This window comes from Lathyrus oleraceus, chromosome 4 (genome assembly GCF_024323335.1).
Source record: "Lathyrus oleraceus cultivar Zhongwan6 chromosome 4, CAAS_Psat_ZW6_1.0, whole genome shotgun sequence".
NCBI lineage: Eukaryota > Viridiplantae > Streptophyta > Magnoliopsida > Fabales > Fabaceae > Lathyrus > Lathyrus oleraceus.
The window spans coordinates 194448329-194459315 of NC_066582.1; the positions used below are offsets into that span (position 1 = coordinate 194448329).

The 10987-nt window shown below is 33.4% G+C and overlaps 1 protein-coding gene and 1 long non-coding RNA gene across 2 annotated transcripts; one reads left to right on the forward strand and one right to left on the reverse strand.

Moving 5' to 3' along the window:
* Positions 1-648: 648 nt before the first annotated feature.
* On the forward strand, positions 649-3058 carry LOC127074484 (uncharacterized). The gene is made up of 2 exons (XR_007786016.1): positions 649-748; positions 2788-3058. It is a non-coding gene; the product is annotated as an uncharacterized LOC127074484 (long non-coding RNA).
* A 1118-nt stretch (positions 3059-4176) lies between these two features.
* On the reverse strand, positions 4177-7696 carry LOC127074483 (probable disease resistance protein At5g66900). The gene is made up of 4 exons (XM_051015811.1): positions 6503-7696; positions 6007-6359; positions 5653-5924; positions 4177-5520 (listed from the first exon to the last, which is right to left on the reverse strand). The coding sequence occupies exons 1-4, from the start codon at positions 7511-7513 to the stop codon at positions 4694-4696; spliced, it is 2463 nt and encodes an 820-aa protein (XP_050871768.1). The 5' UTR covers positions 7514-7696; the 3' UTR covers positions 4177-4693.
* Between the last annotated feature and the right edge of the window lie 3291 nt (positions 7697-10987).

Sequence of the window (10987 nt, forward strand, 5' to 3'; positions counted from 1 at the left end):
TGTGCAAAGAACAATCAAAATGGTTATCGTTGAGTACAACGAATATGGGAATGCTAATACTTTCCCTTTGCATAACCGACTTCCTTACCCTTTTCTCTCCCTTTTGAGTTTTATTGATATTTTCCCTTTATTTTAAAATAAATAAAATTTAGTGGCGACTCTATTATATTTCGAGTGTGTGATGCGCTCGAGTATTTTTTGCAGCGAGATTGGATGGTGAAGGTGTATGTTCATGAGATAGGGGTCTAAAGAGTGGGCAGAGGTTAGTAGAATTTGATTGGAACTATTTTAGAATTATTTAATAAATAAAATAATATTATTTGGTGATCTATTTCATTTAATATGAGAAACATGAGAAATTTGGTCAAAAGTAAGATTGCGAGAAGTAGAAAGGAGGAAGGAGTAAGAGATGATTAAGGTTGGGTAATAATTATAACTATTAATAGAATCATCCTAAGTATATTATTATTATATCTTAGTATTTTTTATTATGATTAAAATGATAAGAGTAAATAGAATTCAAAGGGAAAGGACAAAGTGGAAATTTTGTGAATAAACGGGGGTAGAAGGGAGAAATTCAATTTAAGGGTTTTTGTTATTATAAAAAGGAAGTTGAGATGCTATGGTGAGTTTTCTATTTGAAAACAAGAGAAATATGCTAGAACAAGGGATTCAGAAAGAGAATGCAAAGAGGTTATGAGAGAAGAACATCAAATAATAATTTTTCAATTGCTGCTAGGATAACCAGGTAAGGAGGAGTATTGATGCAATAACATATATATGCATAAGAGGTAGAATTGAAGAGTCTTTAACCTCTAATAGGATATTGTTTGATTGCTATGAATTTTGAAATTGGTGATGATCTGTTTTTATGTGATGAATTTGATGATCCAATTCATGTGCTAATATGTACTAAATATTCTGTTATCAATTGTTTTCGTGATTATACCATTGTTGATGTTTTGAAGGTTTTGAGAATAATATGTGCTAAATATTCTATTCTGAGTAGTATTATTTTATGATAATCCATGTTTACAATTGAGTGGAGATATGTTTGGGTTGAATAAATTGGGTTTAGGAGTGAAATTTTCATAAGAAAATCGCAGAAAAACGCAGGAGAATATTGATTGTCTTATTTCATACATAACTTGTGTTTGGTAAATCCTTTTGGGATGCCGTCAGTTGTGTTAGAAAGATAATTTAATTATTTTTTAAACTGGAGATTTTCATAATTTTATCACGAGTATATAAGTTTTCATGCTATTTTGAAGTCAGACATTTTGTTTTAGAGTTTATGCAAAAAAATATTTGCGATAGGTCTGAACTGAAACGAGTAGAACTTGAGTTTCGTAACTCCTTTTGAGGTGCAACTAAGTGCGTTGAAAAGAGGGTTTAATGATATTTCAACTAGAATTTTTCATAATTTTCTCATAAGTATATAATGTTTGGCGTCATTTTGAAGTCAGGTGAAACATTATGCCCGATACGAGTACTTGTTATTATTGTTCGATTAAACTGAACTGATTAGTGTATTAAGTTCTGAAATAAAAAATCATATTTTTAAAATATACTCTCTAAAATTTTTAGAACAAATTCATTTGTTTGATTCTGACTCGGTTTGATATTTTAAATAATTATTCGAATATGGTGTATGATTAGTATGAGACATGATTTTGGGGTTGTTTGGTGAGTTTAGAGTTGTTAAGTAGTTTTGAGTTGTATATAGTTGTGAGAATGTAATTGGTAGTTTGATATGTTTTAGAGTTGCCTTTGAGAAACTCTGACAAATTTTAGAGTTATCTTAAAAATTTAAGAGGGAGATTTATTACCTTAGAGTTGTCATAGTTACTATATGAATAACTTTGATATGTTTTAGAATTGTGTTGGTATGCTTTAGTATTAAGAGTTATTACCCTGTTGATGGTCTGACACAAATAATAATAATCGTGAGTTACTCTATTGATGAGTTTAGGGGGTTGAGTTGACTATTTTGAGTCATTTTCAATTGTGCAAGAGTTGTCAATTGAATATTTTATAGTACTTTAGAGTCATATTTTTATTTGTTTTGAGTAACTCTGACATATATAGAGAGTTGTTTTCGAGTCGTTTAGAGTTACATTTGATGAGATTTATTTTATTTAATAATAATAGTAATAATAAATTAATATTATAAATTATAATATTTTAGAGTTGAGTTGGAGATATTTATTATTTAGAGTTGTCAATAGAGTTGTTAGAACAATCAATTGAGTTTATAAGTGTTCTTTTATAGGTAAGAGTTGACCGTAGATCACTTTTTAGCACTTTATAATTATTTTAGAGTTTCAGAAATTATTGTAGAGTTGTTTAGAGTTCTTTCGAAACTATCTTGAGTATAATTACATATTGTTATCACTTTTGATGAGTTAAGAGTATAGAATAAATTAATAAAAATAATCTGTTGAGACGTTTTGAGCATGTATGGTTGATTTTCGAGCTCCTGAGTAATAATACAATTTTACTCAGTTATTGATAATTTTTGAGTTATAATATAATTATTGAATATAATTATATGATGATGTTATGTTAATTTCTGTGAATTGTGAGGATGATACGCTGTTGTGTGAGCATGGATTATGTTGTTGAACTGTGAGTATGTTATTGTGGGATGATAGTTCGGGAGAGTAACTATTATCGTTTGGTCAATGTATGTTTTTTTTATTGTTGGGAGAGGACTTTAAACATTATGTTTTTGTTGCATTGACGTGTTGTGACATGCATTCATTATGTCATTGTTGTTGATGAAAGAGGCAAGTTACAATCCGAGTAGGGTGGATTGGTGACTTGTCCTGAATTTGAGCAGGGTGGATTCGGGGTTCGAGATGGGAGAACTCGGTTCCTGAGTGAACCAATTGTTGATGATACGGTACCACATGCATATGAGTCTAGTTGACGTTATGAGTCTCATTGTATAAGTTTAAATGATTAATGTGTGAATACAATGTGTATGATGATGAGTTGGATGTGAGAATGTTTTTGTGTGTTTGATGGAATATACATGTAGATGTTTGTGATTTTACCTTGCAGTTTATGTCGTTTATCATATTGGTGTGAATTCTCACCCCTTTGTTGTTGTTGTGTCATGTGCTCCTCTTCGGGGTACACATAAGCAAGTATATGACGAGCTAATTAGAGTTGAAGGATGGCGTTGAGGCTATTCTTCTCTTTTTCATTTTTACGTATTTTTAGATTTATGTTGCTCTGATCTGTAACACTGGGCGCACGAACGTTGTTTATTTTATCATTATGTTTTATTAATAGAGAGTTGGATGATCCACTCTCAATGTTTTGAGTTTTGTTAATCGTTGAGGCTTATGCCATGAATTTTTTAATTTAAGTAAAGTAAATTTACGAGATTTATATTAATGTGATGCATGTTTAGTGATGAAATTTCGTTGCGATAATACCCTAACTGAAGGTGAGCATGCGATGACAGGTGTAGGTGAATGTTTTATTTTATTGAATATGTGTTATAGAACAGGTGTTTTTGATGACGAGTAACATCCTAAATGTGAATATGTGCTTGCTATGTGCTTTATTTTATGATATTAAGCGTGGAGTTATGTGGTGTTACATATCCCACACTGCCTTCGTGGTCATCGAGTCCACACTCTTCTCAAACACCTTCGTATCCACACACCGATGGATATAGAACAATGTCTTCTGATCTTTCTTTCTCGTTTCACGTTGCACATTTCTTTACGCTTCTGTTTCATTTTCTTCAATCGGCGTGTAACCATCATTGACGAGACCAAGAACATCTTGAGCGCCAAATAACACACGCATTTGAATCAGCCATCAATTTCAATTCTGTCTGTCGAATACTGAAAGCTTTGTATTCAAGCTACCGTTTCCGCCGTTCATCTTCGTTCTTGTGCATATCACTCAGTTCTCACCAACACTCGTGTTTCCCAATCCCTGAGATTCAAGATTGTGATTCTCTTCGATTGATCTTTAATTCAGTGTGAACTTGAGAAACGAAATCAATCACATATCTCACGTACACTCGTGTTTTCCTGTGAATCGAACCGAGACTCAAGATGCCAATTGTTAGAATTAACAACAAAACTTTATTGTTGCACAAGAAGAAGATGAACAATTGGAAGAATTGCAGAAGAGAATTTTTTTTATAACTAACTCAATTTCTTCTCAAAATCTCAAATTTATTACAATTATAAGTAACTTTGGATTTATATACACTAGTCTAAACCTAAATGAAACTCAAATAAAATTGAAACTAACAAATTAAATTTGAATTACATTTAACAACTTTAACATTGGATACTTCGAAACAAATTGCAGACTTACGGTTACCCTAACCTAAGCAACTAAACTTCTTGCGGCACTTGTTTTCAAGTAAACATAAATTTTACAAGATTGCAAGGCATAAATCAAATTTGTGAAGAACCAAATCAGAACAAAGGAAGATAAAGCTTGAAAGGTGATAAACAAAGAAAGAAACACTTTCAATAATTTATTATGCATCAACTAGCTTTATTTCATATACATTAATGACATTACATGTCAAAAAATACAAAGAATATATATCAAATATATATTATGCAACAATTAGCACAGTATTTACAAAAAAAATTACTTACAAACATGTATTAGAAATAACAAACAGTGAAAGAAGTTATTTAGAGAAGAGGTCTTAGGAGATAATTGAATGAAGCCAGTTTAAGTTAACATCAACATGAGGAACCTCTATCTTCATATTGGGAAGCATAGCTTGGAAAGCTTCCCATGAAGCAGCCGTCTCTTCATCGCACGTTATCACCTTCAAATTCAAAAGATTGATGACTGAGAATGGCAACTCACAACTTCCACAACTTGCCATGTACAGATTCCTTAGATTGCAAATATCACCAAATTCCTCCGGTAAATTTGAAAGACTTATGCAGTTTGAGATGTCAAGATGCCTTAGATTTGAAAGCTTTCCAATGGAATTCGGTATCTCTTCTAAATCAGTGCAGGAACTCAGCCTTAGAAGTTCTAAATTCTCCAATTTTCCAATATCTTGAGGAAGTGAAGAAAGTTTGTGGCAATTAGTAACACTGAGTTTCTTTAATGGGGTGATATCACATACTGCATTAGGCAATACCACCAAATCTTTGCAGTAATCTATGTTCAACTCTTCTAGATTAGGAAATGCATCTGAAATCACCATGCTACCCTTTTCAAAAGCGAGACTTGTATGACACATATAGAGCGATAGTTTTTTCAGATTCTTCAATGTTCCAAAGGAAGGAACGGAAATCCGCTCTAGTCTGATTCTTGTCAGGCTGTGTAAACAGTCGAGTAGCTCAAAGTTGTTCAGCTCAGATGGATGGATACCGTAGTTTGTGATTATCAGAACTTTTAGCTTACTCATTTTCTCCATTGACTCCGGAAATAAGTACTGCTTTGTATGGAGATTTAATATAAGAACCTCAGCCTGAGCTGTTTCAATTTGAGACCAATCCGATGCACAAGTGTCATCTGCAAACGTGAAACATACAAGATCAACCATGGAAAACAAATGAATGAAGATTGCAGCATGATGTTTAGTAGCAAATTTTAGTTTTTACTATGTGAGCATATAGTTTAGATGATGGTACAAATATTACTAACCAGCTGATATAGACAATATTCGGGAATCGAGCTGCTGGCGATTTTGTTTCACGCACAAACCAAGAAATTTTGACAATATACGGATCAACAGGCCTTGCTGCTTCTCCCCGATACACCATTCACGTTTATTTTCATTCATATCAATGATCATTCTTGTTCTCTGCTCAATTGGTTCTTTGGTGCTTTGGTAAATTCCAAGATCTCTTACAAGATCATGAAGGGTGATGAAATGGCTATTGTAGTTGTAATCGTCTGCGTCACTTGCATTTTTCCTGGTAAATGAGAAGAGGTTAAGAACTTAAACATATTCAAGGATTTAGGTGGCCTAGAAGAAAATAAAAATAGCGATTGTACCTTGCTATTGAGACATGAGCCAGATTCATGGAGCTTAATTTGTTGATGATTTCCATTGCTTCTATTCCATTGTCATCTAGATCATACAACTCTGTCCACATATACATAAGAGCAACAACAGGAATTCTATGGTCTTCGGGAAATAAGGCTAGGTCTTTGAAACACTCTTTGAGTATGAGATTATCTTCCAAAACATCTAATACCTTTTGGAGGATATCAGTAATTAATTCAGTGTTAGAATGACCTTGTGATAGTTCCTTCACTATCTTTCGCCAAAAGTCATAGGGCCGATTTCTGAGTGATGTTGCAGTCACTTTGATGGCAATCGGTAAACCTTTGCAATTTTTCACAACCTGCATTTGAGTGAAAGCAGGTATGGTTAGTACATCCAAGGATTATGACTTACGCATGCTTTTTATCTTGTTGCGTCTATCTCAAATGAACAACTTTAAGATAAAAAGCAAGTATAGATAACGACTAAAAAAAGAGCAAGTACCTTTTCGACGAGATCTTTGTCGAGAACATTTGAATTATCTTTTTCCATCTGAGCAAAGTGATGGAAAAGTGTTACTGCATCTTTGTGAACTAGAGGTTTTAAGACACTTGTTGTGCTTAATTTTGCAAATGCAACTCTTGAAGTGACCAGAATTTTGAAATCTGATATCTGGAATTGAAGTTTCTGAATATAGGTTTCTGAGTTAGGCCAAACATCATCCAGAACCAACAAAAGTGGACTTCCCTCAACTTTCTTCAGCAGAAGTCCCAATCTATTGACAGCATCTTCATCACTTTGAAACTCAGGCACCGGATGATATCCACAATGTTCAAATAGTCTTTCGATTATAATCTTCAACATCGGTGTTTTAGAGAAGGTGACAAATATCATATTCTCCTTGAATTTAGCCTTAACATGTTCATCCCAACAAAGCTTTGTAGCCAAAGTGGTTTTTCCCAATCCTCCCAAACCGGTCAACACAAGGGTGGAACTACCATCCTTAAGAAGCTCCATTTTCAGCTTCGTAAACGGTATATCCAACCCAACAGTGAATTCTGGATTTTCAGGAATACCAAAAGGACTCTTAATTGGTGGTTCTCCATCTTCATTAAGTTTGTGTTCAAAATTTTCATTGTTGATAAGCTCAAGAATCTCTCTGACTTTATAAAGCGTCTCTTTAACATCCTTTACGGTAAGAGATTGTGAATCTTCGTCAACAACATAAGAACCATTCCTGAACAATGAGAGACACTTGTTCCACAAGGTATTGTGAGAAGAGCATTTGCATGCAACATTTTCTTGTAAGAGAGAGTTAATTTCAGCTCTAGGTTGATTCAAGTGTTGATTGTATTGGTTAATGTCTTTAACAAGAGGAGTTAAATCCTTTAAAGTTGATCTCAACAATGTTCTTGTACGTTTGTTGTTTCTAGCTTTTTCAACAATTTGTGATATCTTAATCAAGATATCATGAAATCTTGTTGTAAGGGAAAGAATATGTGTAGCGCTACTCATGAATTTGATTACACAAATTGAAAGTTTAGAACCTGAAAAGTAGTATATGGAACCTTTGTTGTTTGGTTATATGAAATTGAAGCAAACATATAAGATGCGATATTTATATAAGCAAGAAAAAGAATGATAAGTTTTGTTCTTGTTCGTGTTTTTCCCGCTCATTGCGTAGTAACCTTCGTTAACCTTGCCGTATGGTCATTTTTCCCTTACCTTAAATATTGCAAGCTGTTTGGTAAGACAGAAAACAAAATACAAGTAGATGACTTTTAGACTTTTAGAATGACGTCATTCTCATACGCGGCTAATAGATGGAAGTGTACAAATGACAATTGTTTGACACGGTCAGCAAACTTCTTAGTACAAACAAAATGAAGAATAGATTTGAACTAATTTCACACGGCATAGCTATGAAGTCATTCATCACGTAGGATCCATCCATTGGATCTACGGTAAAAACCACAACTAAGAATTCTATTATTGTGTTTTTGCAGGGTTTGCTCTTCCTAAGTAGGGATGAAGAGCCACTTTTTAAAATTCAAAGTTACTATTTCATTCTCATAAAAAATGTCTTATTTGAACAATTCAATGTTTTTAAAAAAATGATGGGATGCATTGATTTTGATGATAAAACTAATATCTTTTACAAGAATATCCTTATTAATTATAGTTAAAAGAATGATTGGATAAAGAGAAAGTTAATAAATATGGATATGATAATGGAAAAATAATAATAAATACTATATTGATATTATAAAAGGACAATTATTTTAAGACAGAGAAAAAATGTAAATGAGACACTTTTATAAGACGGAGGGAGTATCTTTTATCAATTCGAAAGTATATTTTTGTGTGCATTTCAAATCAACCATATTCATTCGATAGTGAGTTATTTATCTCATTTTGTCAACAAAAAAAAGTTAGTAAATGTATTTTTGTACACGTATAAACGGGTCAGTCCGTATGTGCATTTTGTAATAATTTTGAACACATTTTAAATTCTTGATAGTGTGTTTATTTCACAATTCAGGTGAAAGTTTACTTCCGTCATAACCCTTACACAATTTTTATAAATTTAATATTTTTAAAAATATTTTATATTATAGGTCATTTATATTAAGTATATTATCAAAATAAATTTGTTGTCAATTACTATACAAAGATGTAATTCAAGTAAAATGTGATCATTTATATTAAGTATACTATCAAAAATAAATTTGTTGTCACTTAAATTATACATTGATGTAATTCAATTAAAATGTCATATATTATAATCAATCCATATTCAAACGTCATTGTTGACAAATTACAAACCATAATATACATAATATCAAAATAGAAGTAAAAGTGAACTACTAGGTATATCTAACCCATTTTTCCTTCTCTGCCTCGAGTACTGCAACATATTTCGTGTCTCTGATAGAATGGTCTCTATAGTAGCCCTCACAAGAGTGCCTTCTAGAAACTCTTCTCTTTATATACCCACCCGCACAATATCCATAATACGATGACATGTAATTAATACATCAACGACATAATCTTTCCTATCATGTTCATCCTCTAATGTCTCTTGATGAGTTGGCGTAGGTGCATCTCTGTAAGCATTTGGTGTCATGTAAGGATGTGACACTCTGAAATACCATTGGATGTAGTCGAATGCACTACTTCATGACTAAGGAGCTGACACACTTCGTGCTTCCTCTAGTACCAAATAATTATATAAATAATCAAATATCGCATAAACGTCTCTACGGGCGACACTAAGAGGAGCATACACTGCAGAGTCTCTAAGAATACCATGTAGAAACACGAATTGGTGCATGACTCACTCAAGCAGATGTGGATAAATCAGGTGTGACCCATAAGTCAACCATTAGGAGTAGAAGACTATGTTATCCAAGGGACACGTCTGACAGCGATTGTCGTACGGTGTGTAGCTTATATCATTTGATGCAGTGCGGTCAAGAAACACTTTGATCACTTGATTCCCTATAAGCAGGACGAATGCGCAAGCACATGGTAAATCCTAATAGTAGTCACACATATGACCAGCCTGAGATGCGTGGAAAGTGCTGGAGGATTCAACCTAAAAATTATACAAATGAAATATTAGTAATGGTGTAGCATACTTGTTATAAAATATTAGTAACAGTAAAGGTGAAAATATATTACCATAAATAGCATGGAGTTTGGTGTCATTTGTCTAGTCTTCAAAAGACGAGCTTTACATAACTTTGAGAACAAGTAAACCAAACAAGCGACCCTCTAGTTGTACACATCAGCATGATAGGTACTTTTGTACAGAAATATGGATGTGCTAATTAAATACATGAGGTATGACCTCAATGCACATGCTCTATGATCCAAAATATGTGCATCAGCATCCACTATCGCGGCCAAGTGGTTTATGTATAGGTAATCTAGAAATAGAAATCTAGCATGACATCATCTGGTGTCATCCATCTCCTTTTGGACATCACTTTGATCAGATCCCAATTAGGTCACCATCATCTATAGTGCCTCAGGTCTACTGCATCTAGAGTGGCCTAATAATCTTCCCCTGATCGAAAGATGTAGCAGGGGTGACACATCATCTATTGTGATGGACATATCACCATGTGAAAGATGAAAATATGACATCTTTATGTGGCATTTCTCCACAAAAGCTTACAACATACCATGGTTAATTACAGTATAATCAGACATGCATAAATCTAGTAGTCTAGATAGTTGTATGGCATCATGAAACCATTGGTCTTCAGATTGCTGCAGCTTCACAATCTTCCTATTGTGGTTGATGCATTTTAAAGCATCACGATGCTATAAAAAAACATCATTTTCAAAAATTTCAAATATCATAACACATATGCCTAGCAGCATGTTTTGCATACATAGATGATAACACCATATTATACCATTATTTTGACTCGTTTCGTACATGATTTATTATTGTTTTACCTCTATTTTCATTGTTAAGTGGGTACTTTGTCTATATTTCAGGTGTTTAGCCATAAATGGTCCATGTGCGAAGAAAGGAAGCAATTCAGATGCAAAACGATGAAAAACGATAAAAAAGTGGAAATTTGCACTTAAGGTGACCTACATGGAATTCGCCATAGAGTTAGCCACCAGAAGAATGATGTGTCCCACGTTTCAATGGTCGAAAGATTTGGTCACGCCCATGTTACGAAGATGGTGTTCACCATGCAGGGGATGGCGTTCTCCATCCTTTGTTTTTGCGTTGCAGTTGAAAAGGGGCATTGCTTGGTCTTCCACTCTTCCCATGTTTCACTATTTTTTCTCCCACGAATTAAGAAGGTTTCACATATCATTTTAGGGCTTAGAATTATTATAAATAGTCATTTTACTTTTCTTTTTAGAGTATTCAAGCTTAGCACCAACATAAGCCATACATTCAGTATCATTTGAGCTTTAACTCCTTACATCAAATGGGTTATCGCATTTTGTTCGTGTATC